General features: G+C 42.7%; 1 protein-coding gene across 2 annotated transcripts in view; it reads left to right on the top strand.

The window, feature by feature from the left end:
* The window catches only part of AGAP1 (ArfGAP with GTPase domain, ankyrin repeat and PH domain 1), a 2,358,592-nt gene that overhangs the window by 2,013,644 nt on the left and 324,141 nt on the right, over positions 1-20,807 (top strand). For both annotated transcript variants that reach the window (XM_030210552.1, XM_030210551.1), the window contains exon 14: positions 20,323-20,477. In XM_030210552.1, coding sequence (XP_030066412.1) covers positions 20,323-20,477 — 155 coding nt within the window. The remainder of the gene's footprint in view (positions 1-20,322; positions 20,478-20,807) is intronic.

The following is a 20,807-nucleotide window of genomic DNA, read 5'->3' as shown; positions in this document are numbered from 1 at the left end:
GTAAACATTTTTTTAGGTATATTAAAAGCAGACAGCTGGCAAAAGAATCGGTTGCATCCCGCTAGATGACCGAGGAGTAAAAGGGGCGATCGGGGAAGACAAAGCCATAGCGGAGAGATTAAATTAATTCTTTGCTTCGGTCTTCACCGAGGAAGATTTGGGTTAGATACCGGTGCCAGAAATGGTATTCGAAGCTGATGAGTTGGAGAAACTGAATGAATTCTCTATAAACCTGGAGGATGTAATGGGGCAGTTCTACAAATTGAAGAGTAGCAAATCTGGACCAGATGGTATTCATCCCAGAGTACTGACAGAACTGAAAAATGAACTTGCGGAGCTATTGTTAGTAATATGTAATTTATCCTTAAAATCGAGCGTGGTACCGGAAGATTGGGGGGTGGCCAATGTAAGGCTGATTTTTAAAAAAAAGGTTCCAGAGGAGATCCGGGAAATTATAGACCGGTGAGTCTGACGTCGGTGGCGGGCAAAAGGGTAGAGACTATTATAAAGAGCTACTACTGAAAAAGGTGTGAGCAAATCTAAATAAATAAAATTACAGAACATATTCCTAAGCTTGGATTAATGAGACAAACCAGCTTATTTTCGAAAGTGATAGCCGGTCATCTTCCGACACAAATCGGGAGATGGCCGGCCATCTCCTAAAACCGGCCAAATCGGTATAATCAAAAGCCGATTTTTGGACACACTCGCTGGCATTCCGTCGCGGAGACGGCTAAACTTCAAGGGGGCGTGTCGGCAGGGTAGTGAAGGCGGGATGTGGGCGTGCTTACGAGATGGCCGGCTTCAGCTGATAATGGAAAAAAGAAAACCGGCGATGACGAGCATTTGGCCGGTTTTACTTGGTCTATTTATTTTCACAACCAAGTCTCAAAAAGATGCCCAAACTGACCAGATGACCACCGGAAGGAATCGGGGATGACCTCCCCATACTCCTCCAGTGGTCACCAACCCCCTCCCACCCAAAAAAAAACTTTAAAACATTTCCTTCCTAGGAGGGGAAGCCAGTTGGCCAGCTCGTAAAAAAAAAAAAAAGGATCTTGCTGATCAGTTATGTTATGACTTACTTGTTCTGGAGTGCTGTATTTTGTGATACTGTTTTGAGAAATGCTCAAGAAAGACTTCATACAAATGAAAAAAGTCCCTGCCGTTCATTTTCCCTTGATGGCCGTCCCTGACGTGCACTTCCCTTAATAGCCTTCTTTCTCTTGATGGCCGTCTTTCTCTCCGAAAGTGCACTTTTCTTAATGGCCGGCTTTCTCCCCAAACAGGGAAATCAAAACAGTTTTTGCTCACAGTTTTTTTTAGTAGTAACAGTGGGATTTGAACCAGCCACCTCTGCATTACAAGAGCCATGATATAACCACTTGGCCACAGCTCCACTTACTTGGGTGTCCCTCCCTTTTGATTATTCCCCTTCAGGTCTCTCTCAGCCAATCACAGCGCGTTAAGCGTCTGTGAGTGGCTGAGAGAGACCTGGATGGGTATAATCAAAAGGGAGGGACACCCAAGTAAGTGGAGCTGTGGCCAAGTGGTTACATCACTGGTCTTGTAATGCAGAGGTGGCTGGTTCAAATCCCACTGTTACTACAAAAAAAGCAGTGTGGAAAAACTTTTGATTTCCCTGTTCAGGGAGAAAGACGGCCATTAAGAGAAAGACGGCTATTAAGGGAAGTGCACGTCAGGGACGGCCATCAAGGGAAAATGCAAGACAGGGACTTTTTTCATTTGTATGAAGTCTTTCTTGAACATTTCTCAAAACAGTATCACAAAATACAGCACTCCTGAACAAGTAAGTCATAACATAACTGATCAGCAAGATCTAAACATCCAGAAGTACCAGTGCACTATGAATTCTGGCCCCTCCCACGGCCAAATGCCTTGGATTTGGCCGGGTTTGAGATGGCCTGTTCCAGTTTCCATTATCGCTGAAAAACAAAGTCGCCCATCTCAAACCCGGCGATCTGTGGCATTTGGCCGGTCCCAACCGTATTATCGAAACAAAAGTTGGCCGGCCATCTTTTTCGATAATACGGTTCCGGCCAGCTGTTGCGGCGCCGGCAAAATAGATCGCCGGCGATCGATTTCACTGGCGCCGTTTGATTATGCCCCTCCATGTCAACATGGATTTTGTAAAGGGAAATCTTGCCTCACCAATCTACTACATTTCTTTGAAGGGGTGAACAAACGTGGATAAAGGTGAGCCGGTTGATATTGTGTATCTGGATTTTATTATTTTATTTATTATTTATTACATTTGTACCCTGCGCTTTCCCACATATTGCAGGCTCAATGCGGCTTACATAGTAAATACAATTACAAAGTCTAGAGGAGAATATTACAAATTGTAATAAACATAGAAGTTGTGAGGTTTGAGAAAATGTGAGTTGAATATAGTTGAAAGCAAAGATGGGATAACAAAGGAAAAGAGATAGGGAAGGGTAAGGAGTAGGAAGGATGATAAGGAAAGATAGATGGACGTGCATAAGGAGATTGGGAGATATATAGGCTCATTTTCAAAGCACTTAGCTTCCCAAAGTTCCATAGAAACCTATGGAACTTAGCCTCCCAAAGTGCTTTGAAAATATGCCTCAGTCAAAGGAATAACAGTCATCAGGATCAAGTGGCTGGGTTTAAATGTTTAAGTAGGCGTTTGACAAAGTACTTCATGAAAGACTCCAGAGGAAAGTGGAGAGTCATGGGATAGGAGGTAGTGTTCTATTGTGGATTAAAAATTTGGTTAAAAGATAGAAAACAGAGAGTAGGGTTAAATGATCAGTATTCTCAATGGAGAATGGTAATTAGTGGGGTTCTCCAGGGGTCTGTGCTGGGACTTATAAATGACCTAGAGATAGGAGTAACTAGTGAGGTAATTCAATTTGCTGATGACACAAAGTTATTCAAAGTCATTAAATCACGGGAGGATTGTGAATGATCAGTATTCTCAATGGAGAAGGGTAATTAGTGGAGTTCCCCAGGGGTCTGTGCTGGGACTTATAGATGACCTAGAGATAGGAGTAACTAGTGAGGTAATTCAATTTGCTGATGACACAAAGTTATTCAAAGTCATTACATCACGGGAGTATTGTGAAAAATTACAAGAGGACCTTACGAGACTGGGAGACTGGGCGTCTAAATGGCAGATGGTGTTTAATGTGAGCAAGTGCAAAGTGATGCATGTGAGAAACAGGAACCTGAATTATAGCTACGTCATGCTAGGTTCTACATTATGAGACACAGACCAAGAAAGGGATCTAGGTGTCGTTGTTGATGATACGTTGAAACCTTCTGCTCAGTGTGCTGCTGCGGCTAAGAAAGCAAATAGAATGTTAGGTATTATTAGGAAAGGAATGGAATACAAAAATGAGGATGCTGTAATGCCTTTGTATCACTCCATGGTGCAACTGCACCTCAAATATTGTGTTCAGTTCTGGTTGCTGCATCTCAAAAAAAATATAGTGGAATTAGAAAAGGTACAAAGAAGGGCGACGAAAATGATAAAGGAGATGGGATGACTTTCCTATGAGGAAAGGCTAAAGAGGCTAGGGCTCTTCAGCTTGGAAAAAAGACGGATGAGGGGAGATATGTTAGAGGTTTATAAAATAATGAGTGGAGTTGAACGGGTAGATGTGAAGCGTCTGTTTACACTTTCCAAAAATACTAGGACTGGGGGGCATGCGATGAAGCTACATTGTAGTAAATTTAAAATGAATCGTAGAAACTTTTTCTGAACTCAACGTGTAATTAAATTCTGGAATTCGTTGCCAGAGAATGTGGTAAAGGCAATTAGCGGAGTTTTAAAAAGGTTTGGACGGCTTCCTAAAGGAAAAGTCCATAGACCATTATTAAATTGGACTTGGGGAAAACCCACTATTTCTGGGATAAGCAGGATAAAATATTTTGTACTTTTTTGGGATCTTGCCAGGATGCTGGGCTTGATGGACCTTTGGTCTTTCCCAGTATGGCAATACTTATGTGCTTATGATGACTCAGAAAGTAATAACTGTTTATTGAAGGACGAACAAGACTCGACACAGCTGTGTTTCAGCCAATGAGGCCTGGATCAGGAGTCTATTTACAAAACAACATATAAAATCAATAAGTAACTTAAAAATACAATTAAAGAAAACATTATAAACAAAGTATAAGATCAAATTTTGACAGTTTTAATGGTCATTAATTAAATTTATATTATCACAAAGGAAGGATATCTATAGACAATTTGTTACACTAATATTGTCTTGAAGAAACATTGGTAATTTATTAAAACCAAATATTTTCACAGCTTAAAATCTTTGTGCAATTTCCGATTTTTATACATTTTAGAGCCATTATCCTTAATTAAATATAATAAATAAATTGATATAAAATCATTTTGAAAAAAAAAATATTGTCCGAGGACAAGCAGGCTGCTTGTTCTCACGACTGGGTCCACGGCAGTCCCCCCCCCCCCCCCCCCCCCCCGAATGGAAATCTTCCTAGCAACAAAGCTTGCTAGAGCGTTCGAGCGCGGCCATCTTCCTGCCGTCATGCGAGAGTCCCGACAGTTCTTTTCTTTCCGCGGTAAGGGAGAGACTGCCTTCGGTCTTTCTCCATGTGCCCCTGAAAAGAGCCTTCGTTCGCGGTCTTTTTCCACTTTTTTCTTTCAGGTTTTTGCTCTGTGGAGCTATTTCTTTTGAAAAAAAAATCCTTATTTCTTAGTGTTTTCCCTCTTAAGTTTCCTTTCGTGCTCGTTGCTGCCCTTTTAGGCTGTACGTACGCGTTTCTCCTTTTTGTGCCCTTCTTTTGGCACCATCAAGAACTTTGACTTCGCCGCTGCTATTTTTCCATCCATGACATTGAGGATTCTCAGCGGCTTCAAGAAGTGTGGTCGATGCAACCGGGCAATCTCAGGTACCGATCCCAACTCGTGGTGTATCCAGTGCCTTGGGCCTGACCATCACCCAGACGTGTGTAAGTTGTTTCTTAGCCTTAAAAAGCGGACACAGGCGTCGAGATTAGCTCAATGGGGACCGTCTGTTTGGAGCTTTGCCTGGTTCTTCAATGTCGACAGCGGTACCGAGGTCGGCGGCGTCGATGTCGGCACTGGAGATGACATTGGGAGCGCAAGTAATGGCTGTCCGGAGACCACCACACGCTGGGAGCAGTGAGCCATCGAGTGGGTCTCCACCTGCCTCGAAGACTCCTGCTGTGCAGGCCCACCGGGACCGACCTCTTTCGGACTCGACCCCGAGGAGGTGTGTGGATTCCACGTCCTCCTTGTCGGTACCGAGGAGTACCGATGTCATGCCTCGAGCGAAGGCTAAGAAGCATCGCCATCGGTCTCCTTCTAGACACAGTACTGGGAGCTCCAGGGCGTCGAAGGATTCGGCAACCGGGAAACGTCGACGCCGGGAGGACCGCTCATCCTCCATTCAAGAGGTGTCGGTGCATCGGTCTTCAGACAGCCCGGTACCGCCTCCTCATCCCTTGCAGATTCTGCCTCCGGCTCCTGCACCGGCCCCACAGCCTTTCCTGGCAGAGACTCTGGATGAGTACCTCCGAGCCATTCTCCCAGTTCTCCTGGCAAGCCTGCTGCATCAGTCTGTTCCGGTACCGGGGATGCTTGCGCCCTCGGTACCGTTGATGGAAGCGGCGGCTGGCTCTGTGCCTGTGGTGTGGTCTCCGACGCCAGTACCGCTTGCAGTATCGGCGTCGGCTGCCACACAGGTCGACTCCCCGTCAACATCGCTGGAGGGAGCTTCATCGCCGCCGGCACGGGAGTCGACTTCTCGACATCATCATCGAGGACGTGGTTCCTCGGCGTCGAGACGGGCCCAGTTTCGGACTACAGTCAGAGAACTCTTGTCCAATACCAAGGAGGATGCCTCGTGGGAAGAAGAGGAGGATCCCAGGTATTTCTCTTCTGAGGAGTCTTGTGGTCTTCCCTCTGATCCTATTCCTTTTCCATAAAGAAAGCTTTCTCCCCCGGAGAGTCTTTCTTTCTATTCATTTGTCCAGGAAATGTCTGTGGACATTCCTTTCCCTGCGGTGTCTGTGGATGAGCCCAGGACTGAGATGCTCGAAGTCCTTGACTATCCTTTCGCCACCTAAGGAGTCATCCACTGTCCCTCTGCTTAATGTCCTTTCGACTTAAAGGATGCTTATACACACATCCCGATACTTCCAGCTCACAAGAAGTATCTTCAATTTTGTCTGGGAACTCGACACTTCCAGTATTGTGTGCTGCCCTTTGGGCTCGCCTCTGTGCCCAGGGTGTTTACAAAATGCCTGGCGGTGGTTGCAGCATCGCTACGCAGACTGGGAGTACACGTGTTTCTTTACCTCGACGATTGGCTAGTGAAGACCACCTCAGAGGCAGGAGCTGTACAGTCTATGCAGATGACTATTCAACTCCTGGAGCTACTCGGGTTTGTCATAAATAACCCAAAGTCCCATCTCCTTCCAGTTCAGAAACTAGAATTCATAGGAGCTCTGCTGGACTCACAGACGGCTCATGCCTATCTCCCAGAGGCGAGTGCAGACAATCTTCTGTCTCTTGTCTCCATGACCAGAGCGTCTCAGCAGATCACAGCTCGGCAGATATTGAGACTTCTAGGTCATATGGCCTCCACAGTTTTTGTGACTCCCATGGCTCGTCTTCACATGAGATCAGCTCGTTGGACCCTAGCTTCTCAGTGGTATCAAGCCACAGGGGATCTAGAGGATGCGATCCAGCTGTCCACCGGTTTTCATAATTCCCTGCAATGGTGGACGATTCAATCCAATTTGGTCTTGGGACGTCCTTTCCAAATTCCTCAGCCACAAAAAGTGCTGATAACGGATGCATCCCTTCTTGGGTGGGTGCATCCCTTCCTGGAGTTTGGTCCCTCCAGGAAAGAGGTCTTCAAATCAACCTCCTGGAGTTGCGAGCGGTCTGGAACACTCTAAAGGCTTTCAGAGATCGGCTGTCCTATCAAATCATTCAAATTTGGACAGTCAATCAGGTTGCCATGTACTACATCAACAAGCAGGAGGGCACCGGATCTCGCCCCCTGTCTCGGGAAGCCGTCCAGGTGTAGCTTTGGGCACACCAGCACGGCATGCTTCTCCAAGCCACATATCTGGCAAGCGTAAACAACAGTCTGGTCGACAGATTGAGCAGGATAAAGCAACCTCACGAGTGGTCGCTCAACTCGGGTGTCGTACGCAAGATCTTCCGAGAGTGGGGCACCCCCTCGGTGGATCCTTTTGCCACTCAACTCAATCACAAGGTCCCTCAGTTCTGTTCCAGACTTCAGGCCCACGGCAGACTAGCGTCGGATGCCTTTCTCCTGTATTGGGGGAAGGGCCTCCTGTATGTGTATTCTCCCATACCTCTGGTGGGGAAGACTTTGCTGAAACTCAAGCAACACAGGGGGACCATGATTCTGATTGTTCCCTTTTGGCCGCGTCAGATTTTGTTCCCTCTTCTTCTGGAGTTGTCCTCCGAAGAACCGTGGAGATTGGACTGTTTTCCAACCCTCATTACTCAGAACGAGGGGGCGCTTCTGCATCCCAACCTCCTGTCTCTGGCTCTCACGGCCTGCATGTTAAGGGCGTAGACTTCGCCTCCTTGGGTCTTTCTGAGGGTGTCTCCCGAGTCTTGCTTGCTTCTAGGAAAGATTCCATGAAGAGGTGTTACTCTTTCAAATGGAGGAGGTTTGCTGTCTGGTGTGATAGCAAGGCCCTAGATCCTCGCTCATGTCCTACACAGACCCTGCTTGAATACCTTCTACACTTATCAGAGTCTGGTCTCAAGACCAACTCCGTAAGAGTTCATCTTAGTGAAATTAGTGCTTTTCATTATTGTGTAGAGTATAAGCCTATCTCTGGACAGCCTTTATTTGTTCGCTTCATGAGAGGTTTGCTTTTGTCAAACCTCCTCCTGTGTCATGGGATCTCAATGTCATCCTCACCCAGCTGATGAAACCTCCTTTTGAGCCACTGGATTCCTGCCATCTGAAGCATTTGACCTGGAAGGTCATTTTCTTGGTGGCTGTTACTTCAGCTCGTAGAGTCAGTGAGCTTCAAGCTTTGGTAGTCCATGCTCCCTATACTAAATTTCATCATAACAGAGTAGTCCTCCGCACTCACCCTAAGTTCTTGCCCAAGGTGGTATCGGAGTTCCATCTGAACCAGTCAGTTGTCTTGCCAACATTTTTCCCCGTCCTCATACCCGCCCTGCTGAACGTCAGTTGCATACATTGGACTGCAAGAGAGCATTGGCCTTCTATGTGGAGCAGACAAGCCCCTTCAGACTGTCCGGCCAAATGTTTGTTTCTTTTGATCCCAAAAGGGAAGGGAGTTGCTGTTGGGAAGTGCACCATTTCCAATTGGCTAGCAGATTGCATTTCCTTCACTTATGCCCAGGCTTGGCTGACTCTTGAGGGTCATGTCATGGCTCATAGTCAGAGCCATGTTGGCGTCAGTGGTCCACTTGAAGTCAGCCACTATAGAGGAGATTTGCAAGGCTGCGACGTGGTCTTCACACATTCACATCTCATTACTGCCTGCAGCAGGATACCCGACGCGACAGTCGGTTTAGGCAGTCGGTGCTGCAGAATCTGTTTGGGGTTTAGAATCCAACTCCACCCCCCTAGGCCCTTTTTTCTTCTGTTCCAGGCTTTACTCTCAGATGTTTCTTCGTAGGTCAATCCTTGTTATGTCCTCACTGTTGCGAGGCCCAATTGACCTTCCTTTGTTGTTTTGAGTGAGCCTGGGGGCTAGGGATACCCCAGTCATGAGAACAAGCAGTCTGCTTGTCCTCAGAGAAAATGAAGATACATACCTGTAGCAGGTAGTCTCCAAGGACAGCAGGCTGATTATTCTCACATACCCGCCCACCTCCCCTTTGGAGTTGTCTTTGCCCTTGTTTGCTTTGATATCGAACTGTCGGGACTCTCGCGCGACAGGCAGGAAGATGGACGCGCACGCTCGAAGGCTCTAGCAAGCTTTGTTGCTAAGAAGATTTCCGTTTGGGGGGGCTGCCGTGGACGTCACCCAGTCGTGAGAACAATCAGCCTGCTGTCCTCGGAGAATACCTGCTACAGGTATGTATCTTTATTTTACCTCATGTCCAATAAATACATCCACTTGTAATATGTAATGAAAAATATGCATCAAATAAAAATGAGACTGTATGTCCACACTCTTAAGAAGATTCTCTAAAAAAACATCTAAATTAATCAGCGAGAGCATCTTTCCTAAGAACTGTTAATATATATTGTGAAATATGGTGTCAAGATTAATTAAAATGAGATATACCCAATATTCAAACGAGTAACCAATCCTAAAACGTGTGGTGCTAAAAATGTATAAAAACGGATTATACCCAACAACCAAATGGGAGACGAATTCTAAAATTTATTTTGCTAAAGGTGTGAAAAAACATCTTGCCAGTACTGATGAGAGTGAAATCAAAGATGAAAATTAAAGAAACAGAATATGAGAGTGAACTTACTCATCTTCAAACAATGACTCTAAATTGGAGCTGCTGTGTCTTAGGATTTGGTTGTAATAAATTTCCAATGTCTCTTTGATACAATATTAGTGTAACAAATTGTGTATAGATATCCTTCCTTTGTGATACTATTAATTTAACAAATCGTCTATAGATATCCTTCCTTTGTGATAATATACATTTAATTAATCACCATTATTACATTGGCCCCTGAAATGGAAGTACAAAGGACCAGGAGGTAACTGCCAGGTCAAAAAAGAGAAGGGCTGCTAACGTCTGATCCAAAGCAGGTGTTAAATTTTTATATGCATTTGTAATTGAGGCTTTAAAGCACATATGAGTACTATTTCCCATGCATGCTTTAAAGTTTCACTTGTGTGTTATAAAGAATAAAATTATGGAACACATAGATAAACATGGTTTAATGGGACAGAGTCAGCATGATTCAGCCAAGGGAAGTCTTGCCTCACCAATTTGCTTCATTTCTTTCAAGGTTTTAATAAACATATGGATAAAGGTGAGCCAGTTGATATAGAGGCGTGTTTTCAAAACACTTACACTTACAAAGTCCCATAGGTTTCTATGTAACTTTGTAAGTCTAAGTGCTTTGAAAATCAGCTTCATAGTGTATTAAGATTTTCAGAAAGCTTTTTACAACATCCCTCATGAGAGACTCCTGAGAAAATTAAAAAGTCATGGGATAGGAGACAATGTTCTGTTGTGGTTTAGGAATTGGTTATTGGAAGGAAAACAGAGGGTAGGGTTAAATGACTATTCTTAATGGAGGAGGGTGAATAGTGGAGTGCCGCAGGGATCTATACTAGGTCCAGTGCTATTTAACATATTTATAAATGATCTGGAAATCCGGACAACAAGTGAGGTAACTAAATTTGCAGATGGCACAAAACTATTCAAAGTTGTTAAAATGCATGCAGACTGTGAAAAATTGCAGAGAGACCGTAGGAAATTGATAGACTGAGCATCCAAATGGAAGATGAAATTTCATGTGGATAACTGCAAATTGATGCACATTGGGAAGAATAATCCGAATCATAGTTACCTGATTCTAGGTTCACCTTGGGAGTCAGCACCCAAGAAAAACATCTAGGTGTCATTGTAGCAATATGCTGAAGCCTTCTGCCCAGTGTGCCGCTGTAGTCAAAAAAGCAAACGATGGTAAATAAGACCAATAATATTATAATGCCTCTGTATTGCTCCATGATGCGACTTCACCTTGATTATTGTGTTCAGTTCTGGTCGCCATATCACAAAAAAGATATAGCAGAATTAGAAAAGGTTTGAAGAAGAGTGACCTCTGAATCAGTTTAAAACATCTTTTACTGAAAGAGTTGAATTGAATGATCAAAAAATTGAAATGAATGAAGGTGAAATTAAAAAATTGCAAAGTTCCACTGGAACCTTGATCCAAGATAGAAATATGTTGGATGGAAGATTAGAATATTTAGATAATCAAATGAGGAAGAATAACCTGAGATTCCTTAAGTTTCCAAGATCTCCTTTGATTACTCCCATTGATATGCTTAAGAAGTACTGCACAGAAGTATTGATGATTCCTACAGAAGCATTTCCTCCTATTGTTAAGGCATATTACATCACTCGGACATCGGGTCCTGCTGACCCTCAACAACAACTTGACGGAATTTTTGGAAAGTTCTCTTGATGTGATCATGGAGCGTACAACTTTATTAGTGACTTTCGCATTTGAGGCCAATAGATAAAACATACTCCGACTTTACTTCAGACACATTTCAACACAATTTCTTGGAAGTAAAATACTGGTGTTTCCTGACTTGAACAGAGAGACTCAGAAAAGAAGAAAGCAATTTATAGATTTGAAATCAAGAGTTATTGCTTTGAATGGGACTTTCCTATTAAAATTTCCATGTAGATGTTTAATTTCTTTAAATGCAGTTAATTATGTCTTTTTTGAATCAAGGAAACTACAGGAGTTTATTTTATCTCATGAAGGAGAAGTAGTTGGTAGTCGGGATGCCCCTACAAATTAGAATGCTGGCAGTCGCTAGTGGTCCTTTAATATATCCCCTCTTTTGTTAGAATAATATTTCAAATTATATTTTTCCTTGTATCTTGCCTATAATAAGTAGTGGACGAAATTATGTGCTATTTCAATCTTATGTATGAAGATTTTCCTGCAATATATTTTTCTTTTTTTTCCAATTAACATTTATGTTATGTAAATGTAATAATGAAACTTATAAATAAAGAATTTAAAAAAAAAAAAAGAAGAGTGACCAAAATGACAAATGGGATGGAACGCCTCTCATATGAGGAAAGTCTAACGAGGTTAGGGCTCTTCAGTTTGGAAGAGAGACAGCTGAGGGGAGATATGATTGAGGTCTACGAAATCCTGAGTGGTGTAGAACGAGTAGAAGTGAATCGATTTTTTGCTGTTTCAAAATGTTCGAAGACTAGCGGACACTCAATGAAGTTACAGGGAAATACTTTGAAACAAATAGGAGGAAATATTTTCTCACTCAACTAATTGTTAAGCTTTATAACTCATTGCCAGAGGATGAGGTAACAGTGATTAGCATATCTGGGTGTGAGGGAGTGAGTGACATAATAGCAGACATCCCTAGAAACAGTCCCTAACTGAGGTTACAGTGCAGCCACCTTTCAGCAGGTGGCACTGGTTTGCTGAGACTGAGGCTGTCTGAGGGGCAGGGCTCAGGCCAGGAGGCATAGGCGCCCGGTATAAGAGGCTTGGGGAGGCTATGCCTCCCCAGCTGAGACCTGCTCACTTGCAAAATCTTTTACCTGAAGTTGTGATTTTCCTCTCTCCCCTGCCCAAGTCGTCCTGGCAAACTGGAAGTGAAGGCAGGGCAGCAATGCTCACTGAGGCAGGCATGCTCTGCTGAAGTTGTTTAAAAGAATACAACCAGTGCTATATACGTCTTTGGTGATGGGAAGAACTTCTCATTCGTGGTGAGCTTGAAGTGAACAACATTCAAATTAAAGAGAACGGGTTTGGAGGGAGGTGTGCAAGTGAGACTGGGGAGAAATAAAAAATAAATAGTGTAATTGTTAAAACCTTTAAATGGTTCAAAGTTTTTGTTTTTTTTCTGAGCATGTACACCGAGAGGAGGGCATGACTGCAATGATGTGTGCATAATTATCAGGTAACCTGGGATAGCTACAGCTAAAAGCCATTTCATTGGCTGATGGTTCCAACAGTAGGTTCAAAGAGGAATAAGGAAGGGAAGGACTGATGCCAGGCTACAAGACAATTTCAGATTTTTGGTCCTTAATTCTATAATTGATGTGGGTTGGTCTGTGTTTTGCATGTGAACCAACAGGTGAGAGATTTTGCTGGCATGTAGTTTGTGTGGGGGATCTAGGAGTCTGACTTGTCTGACCTTTCCAATGAGATGCGTATTGCTGTTGTGTGTATTCACTGCTGCCTTTTTAAAGGTACTGTTAGTGGCATTTGTATTCAGAATTGGTTAAGGTTTGCAACATAGACTCGAAGCTTCTTTGCAGGATTTTCAGTTACTTCACAAAGTACCTGGAGGTGAAGGGATTTTATGTTGTTATTATTGAGGTGCTACCCGAATTTAAATACATTTTTCCTATGGAAAGCTATAAGAGGAAACATTCTAGCTATGTCCTCTATATGCAACAAATTCCATAGTAGGTAGAAAAGGAAGAAGTCTTCAAAGGTATATTTACCAAATTTTAAATGTTTGATTAATACAGCTTAATAAGGCATGTATATTTATTATAATGTAAAGTTGAAGGATATGTACCAAACCGTGGTCATTTTATTTTGTCAGCATCAGAAGGGAGATAGAATAGAGCTAGAGGAAGTGAAAAAGACTTCAAAGTTTACTTAATCAGGCATTTGTTATAAAGCAAAGTTTGAAGGATCTCTTCTATTGCTGTAATTATATTGCAGGATCCTGTTATGTGTATTGAGATGTTTGCCATTATTGCAGACTTATGTCTGGTCAAGTTTAAGATATGGGATAATGTAACTGTATTACAAATATCTGTTTTTCTATTAAGTATATATGTGGTTTATATTGATGCAGGGCAGCTGTTGGGCAGACTACTTAGAAATCCATCATTAAGTGCTACACAAACCTATATACATAGTGCCCACCCATATTAGCTCCAGGCCCACCCAAAATGTCAGGTCTGGCTACACCATTGTCTGAGAGTAGACCAGTCGACTGACTCCAGTCCTCTCTCTTCTTTGCAGTGCTGCCGGCTCACCATCACCTGAGCGCCATGCCCATGCCCAGTTCCGCCCGCCCGGGGCTACTCGGTCTCTCACCGGCACGCTGCGTCCCTTCTCCTCTTTTTGCCTCCACACCGCCGATCCACCTTAAACTGGCTTCGGGCTACCCAACGTCACCGATCATCATCATCATGATGTTCTTCTTCGCCTCAGGCTCAGCCAGTCAGTCAGCCTTCCCTACGAGAGCTCCCATCCCGTCATGATGCAACTTCCTGTTCCGCTTAGGCGGGAATGCGCGGGAGGGGCCGTCACTGAGTAGGGAAGGCTCAAGGCTGGTTAAGAGTGGCTGTCTGAGGTGTTCCCACTACCTTCCCAGACCCAGACCATAATAATTTGAGGAAATTGTGGCACGCAGTGCATGTTGGATTTCAGGAGAGGTAGGTGCTGACTCTGAAGGGTTTAAGTCAAAATAAAAAAATTAATATTTTGTTTCATGCAGATCTCTTTTGTTTAAGCATAACTAAATGGGCTATAAGCCCCTAATGCTTTTGGTTTTCCTATATTTTGTTTGTGATTACTTATACTGTGCCAAACTTGAAAACTCTTATCTCTATCTGGTCATTAATAAAAGGAGCTCATTGTGAACACTATCCACACTAAAAGGGTGTTTTGTGGCTCTACATGAGAATTGTGATGATATGATCCCTTGTTTTATATTGTTGACAGTCTGCATTTTCCGTATGGGTGGTATATTGGTGTATTAAGGTCTGCTCAGTGTAATATTTATGGTACAGTAAGGTTCTGAGTGTGTTTTTGTTTTGCAGTTGAGTGATTGTGGTTAGTATATGCTTTGAGCAACCACTTTATTCTTTGACATATGATACATATCTAATATCTAAATTTAATAAAAGGTATTAATTGTGACTATTTTATTTTTACTTATTTTTTTTTCTGTGTGTTCTCAGACAATTATGGATGTAAGCTGCGCCCCTGACCACACCCCTAACCCCACCCCCTTTAGCCTCCCCAAACAGTTCGGCCACCGACCGCCTATGCCAGGAGGGCGTTAAATTCCCTGAGTCAGTGAGAGAAGGAGAGGCCCAGAGTTTTCCAAGAGTGAGAGCTAAGGGAGGCCCCAAAACAAGTTTCCAAGAGAGAGAGAGAGTGGGAATCTGAGTTTAGAGGACTCCCAGAATCCTGTAATTTCCAGCAGAGTTAAGAGAGTGAATGTTAACTCACCCTGTGGCGTGTATAAGAGAGAGACTACAAGAGTCTAAATGAAGAAGAATTGACTGTATATTTAGCCTGTGAAGCCTGTGTCTGAGACAAGGTGCAGGAACCGTGAACCAAGATGGAAAAGTAGTTTTTATTGAAGTCTGGAACCTTTCAGGGACATAGTTCCAGGATTATGTTTGAGTCTTTACTGAGAATGAAAAGCCTGTGAGGAAACATTCCTATTTATTTCCCTTTCTGTACAGAATAAAGCCTCTCCTTTTGACATTGCCCTGCCCTCCACCCGTATTTATGAGGATTCTGTGACGTGCTGTTGCTCACATTACCACACTGGGTTTAAAAAAGGTTTGGACAAGTTCCTGAAGGAAAAGTCTGTAGTCTGCTGTTGAGGTATACATGGGGAAGCCACTGCTTGCCCTGGGATTGGTACCATGGAATGTTGCTACTATTTGGGTTTCTTCCAGGTACTTGGATTGACCACTGTTGGAAACAGGATACTAGGCTAGATGGCCCATTGGTCTGACCCAGTGTGGCTATTCCTATGTTCTTATGATTTAACTACTATTTTGAATCATTTTAATGTACACAATAAGACCTTACTTAGCAAATGTTTATGGGTAGGGTAGCCAAACAGCTGCACTGATAATAGTTGATTCATTAGTTGCAGCATGTTTTCTTGGCTAATGATGGTTGCTGCAATACTTTTTATATGAGAAGTGATAGAGAAGCAGAAAGAAGGGATCTGAATGACTAATTTTTCCCCCTAGACACAGAATGAAAAGAAAGCCTTACTAATTCAGACCCTAGATATGATAATTTGCTGGTAGATGATGATGGGATTATTTGCACAGAAAGAAGGAAAATATTCATAAACAATAGGAGTTGCTACGTAATGCTGGAGGAAAAAAAATAAAAACTAATTCTCACTTGTGCCAAGCACAACCACTAGTATTTGGGATGGTGCATGATTTGCATAATTGCTTTGGCTGCCCGAGTGTCCTTTAATTATATGCAGAGCTCTGCAATTTTCTAATCATATTGACATCTAACTCATATTGGCAATCACCCCTTTCAAATAGTGTTGCATAGATGGTCTCTGCCTTACAACTCCGCTGGAATGCAATTAAGCATCTGTTATGTCCCTTTTTTCCTTTATAGGCTCACCTACTACACAAAAACAAGACAAATAAATAAAGCACTTTTGTCTAAATTCTTTTCAGTAACATTCCAAGTATACAACCTTAGCAGCTGTTTTTACCAATTTATCCTGTTGTCCGCCAGGGTTCTGTGGAAATAATAGATGGCTGATTGGCCTATTAACCTTTAAAGCATAATAAAAAAATTTGACAGGTTGAACTTGTGTAATGAGGAGGAATTCCTTCTGAGCTCAGCATGATGGCTAACTTGCCTACCCCCTTCCCATGGATGTAGAATTGGCCCCGTGAGGTTTTGCCTGCATAGTAACTGGGCACAATTATTATAATATTGGTGTTATTAATGTAGTTTAGAGTAATTGGGCAGGTTTATTTATTTGTTGCATTTGTATCCCACATTTTCCCACCTATTGGCAGGCTCAATGTGGCTTACATTGTACCGTTATGGTGATCACCATTTCCAGATTAAGAAATACAGAGTGGTATTGCAGTATAGTTCATATATGACAGAGTAAATTAAGCAATCAAGTTTTAAAGGTTGATTTTGACAGGTTGAAAGTAATATTATTATGGTGGACTGATTTCTTACTAAACATTTATAACATGTAACTTCATATGTTACAAAACAGCTAAAATTATAATGTAGTGTGTAAAATTTCAGTTTAGCTTGAAATCTGCTGCTTTTTCAGTTCAGTTTATCTCTTGTTAATTTAATAAATGCAATATTCTTTGCAGTTCTCTTCTTTACTGCTTTGTCCGTCCGAAAGTCTTTCCACTGCTTAACCACACCTCTTGTCATTTGAAATACATGCCTTTGAAATCTCTAGCATTTTGCTGGAATGATAACGATCATAGTGTCATTTTCATTAAGTAATATATCTGTATCTCTAATACACCTTTAGAAAGCTCAAATAATCTCTGAAATTGCTTACTATCTTTATAAACAGACAGCTTTCGAAATTTTCTTTAGAACCATACTTGCACTCTCCAAAGATTACTCAGCTTTCTTCTTCTCACATTTTGATTCTATGCAGTGAATACCTGTGTCCTAAATGTCAGAGCAAAGCTTGTGATGCAGTTTTTCTGTTGTGCTTTTTGAGTAGTGTTCTCGCCTTGGGTAGCCACAGCTGAAATTGACCATGTATATGCAATTATTGCATATCAGAAATTTCAGTAAGCAAAGGATGCTTAGGCACATTTACTGTGACTGCTTCTTTTAATCTGTAATCCTTCCCTGTGCCTCTGTAAGTCTAACTTCATTGCTGGGCAAAACTATGGAAACACTAATAAAGGGAAATGGGACTTGATATACCGCCTTTCTGAGGTTTTTGCAACTACATTCAAAGCAGTTTATATATATTCAGGTACTTATTTTGTACCAGGGGCAATGGAGGGTTAAGTGACTTGCCCAGAGTCACAAGGAGCTGCAGTGGGAATCGAACTCAGTTCCCCAGGATCAAAGTCCACTGCACTAACCACTAGGCTACTAATAATGTAGTACTTTCACTTGAGAGGACATTAGTCAACATGGATTCACCAAGTTGAGACTTTGCCAACAATCTTGCTCAAGTTTGTTGATGAGGAGACAGAGGCTAGTGTTTCTGGAAGAAGATGTGGAGGTGTTTGGACTTTAGTAATTCTTTAAACATTGTTTCACAAACTAGTAAACAGACTGAGTAAAATGGAAGAAAAGATGAACTGGCTGAGTTGCTGGTCAAGCAAAACAGCTCAAGAAAATGGCAGTGGAGGCCACTTGATAAAGGTAAAGTGACCTAGAAAGGGGGGGATACCTTAGTGCTAAAGCTTTCTTGTTTTGTTTTTTAATTACAGAAAGTCTTAAGTTGGCAGATCAAACAAAAATATGTAATAGTCTTGACTGAGGGAGAGGTGGAAACAATGAATTTTAAAAGGTTAGAAGCGCGGTCCCCTGTTTGTAAGTTGTAATTCAGTTCAAAAAATATATGTGAAACTGTTCATCCAGGGCACAAAAGCCCCTTAACCATTTATCATGTGGGAGGAGGGGGGTGATTTTCTAACATGCACTTTTTACTTTATGGATTTTGTGAGATTTTCAAAGTGAAAGTACATGTGTGCTTCAAATGGCTACCAAAGTGTTAAGTAGGGATGCATCTGGACAGCAGGTCCCTTTTACAACATTGAGTTTATCATGGATGGAATTGTAAAAGGGCCTTGTATGCATAAGCTCATGTCTTCCTTCCATCGAAGTGGCCAGGGGAGTATGAGAGGCAGCTTGAGCTCATAGCTGGGGCATAGTATAGCCTGTGTCCCGTTTAATGTGACCAACTCAGCCATTTCAACAGATGATTAGCCCTTCTCATAGTACCACTGATTCCTTTCTTGTGGATTCTTTTCTCATAGACCTCCCTTAATCTGTATTTCCCTTCTCCCTATGATTCAGCTTGATAATGAGTTAAATGTAGCTGCCTTGTTTGTGAATTGCTGTCTTTTTGAAATGGCTGAGCTGGTCACATTAAATGGACAGAGGCTATGCTATGCCCCAGCTATGAACCCAGGCAGCCTCTCATACTCCCCTGGTCACCTTCATGCATACAAGGCCCTTTTATAATTCCATCCAGTTTGGTGATGGGACTTCTCCTGCCCAGTGACTGATTGGAACTTGCAGCCATTTAATTCATTTGGTTGGGGCTAAGCATGGATGTTCAGCAACACTTAACCGGAAAATACTGCTGAATATTCCCACTAACCAGTCATCTCCTAACCTGCAAGGTTAGGGGCATATCAGGAGCAGAGTATGGGCGAAGTAGCAACCTAGCAGGTTAGTGGCGTTATTCAGTCCACTAACCGGCTGGCTAGGTAACCGCATAAAGGACCCCTTTTACTAAGCCTTGGTAAAAGGGACCCTGCACTAGCGGTGGCGAACGTTTTTGCTGCGCACCAGGGCCCCTTTTACTGCAGCGGGTGAAAATAACTAAAAATGAAATGGCTGTGTGATGTTTGCACATGCCACATGCCCATTTCGAGGGAGCACTTACCACCACCCGTTGAGGTGATGGTAAGGGCTCCCACGCTAACCTGATGCAGGTAACCCCCTGTGGTAATATTTTTTCAATATTTACACTAGTGCCAGAAATGGCGGACGCTGCGGATGGAACTACCTCCAGCACCCGTTTTGGGCTGGTGGTAGTTCCAGGTTGCCATACGGCAACCCTTTGGTAAAAGGGCCCCAAAGTTAGGACAGAAAAAAGGCTGTCCTAACTTTATGTAGTGAAGTTAAAAGGGCACCAGACTAAATATCGGCTGGAGCCCAGTTAATCTCTGAGTAGTGGCCAATAAGGTATGATAACTCTACCTTCTGATTCCTGGAACTTCAGAATCCCCCCTCCCACACACACCCCCACCCCCCCCCCCCCCAAAAAAAAAAAAAACTAAGCTGTCCCCAGCACCACCCCCCACTCCTGAAGTAATGCAAAGCTGTCGCTAGAGGTCACAACAGCCATTTTGAAGGGCAGGCCGCACAGGAAGAAGTGAGTTGGCATCACTTCTGCCCATTTTCCCCTAGACCACCAGGGACCTGGAGAGGTAGGCCTGGGGTGGGGGGCTCAGTGGGAGGGCTTGGGCCGACTTAGGTTTTTGGGGGGTTGGGAAGGAAAAGGGATTCTGGAGGGGGGAGAGGGAGGGTGGATCAGAAAGTAGGGGGGGTTCAGTACGTGGCCAGAATCTTTTATGCACATAAGACCTGGCAGCTAGCACCTAAAGAAATAGACCCAGATATTCAGTGCTGGTGCCCAGATATGGTCCGGCACTGAACATCTGGTGCCAATTCTGCTCACAGCGGTCAGCATTTTAAAAAGCGCCAACCCCCATGGAGTGAGTATCAACCAGGAAAAGTATTTTTGTTTTATTTAGGATATCTTCTGTCTTCCTCTTTAAAGGTGATAAGAAGAGTAAGTGGGTTTTAACTGGACCAAGGACATTTATGTCACCACACAGAACATAAAGGGACTTCATAATTTCAAAAAGTGAAACTCTGGAATGTGTACAGATTTTTGGCAGTGAATTCTAAGTGAAAGAAATATTCTGGGTGCACTGAAATGATTTGGATTTAGTTTCTCATTATTGCCTTATTCTTTTCCAGCATGTTCAGTTACTGTAATTTCAAGAACTTATGAGTATTCACTGCCAAGAGAAGTAAAATCAGATTAACTTTAACTCTGTTATTGTGTATATTTCAGAACCAGAAGAAAACTTTGAGTTTATTATTGTGTCCCTTACCGGCCAAACATGGCACTTCGAAGCTACTGCCTATGAAGAGAGAGATGCATGGGTACAAGCCATTGAAAGCCAGATCCTTGCCAGTTTACAGTCCTGTGAAAGCAGTAAGAATAAGGTATGGCCTATAGCATGCCATGACAAGGCTAAAAAAAATTATTAGATGGCAAAAAATAAAATAAACATGGAAAATGCAAGACTAGTCTTAAAGAAGAAATAACTGAATATGTGATAAGCATGGCAGTTTGTATTTATTTACTTTGTTGGCTATAGAGAAGAATGGTGCAAATGTTGGTTTATGTATACAGAGGACACGAGTAAAACAGTTTTAAAACTGTTGGACATATGATCTTAGATTATTACTCATCCTATAGGTGGGTAAAAATATGTGTGTTTCTTTGATAACTATGAGATTCCACCGCTGGTTGGCAGAATGTTCAGCTCTTGG

This window comes from Microcaecilia unicolor, chromosome 7 (genome assembly GCF_901765095.1).
Source record: "Microcaecilia unicolor chromosome 7, aMicUni1.1, whole genome shotgun sequence".
NCBI classification, from domain to species: Eukaryota; Metazoa; Chordata; class Amphibia; order Gymnophiona; family Siphonopidae; genus Microcaecilia; species Microcaecilia unicolor.
Note: the sequence above shows the minus strand (reverse complement) of the source record. Positions and strands in the feature narration are given on the sequence as shown.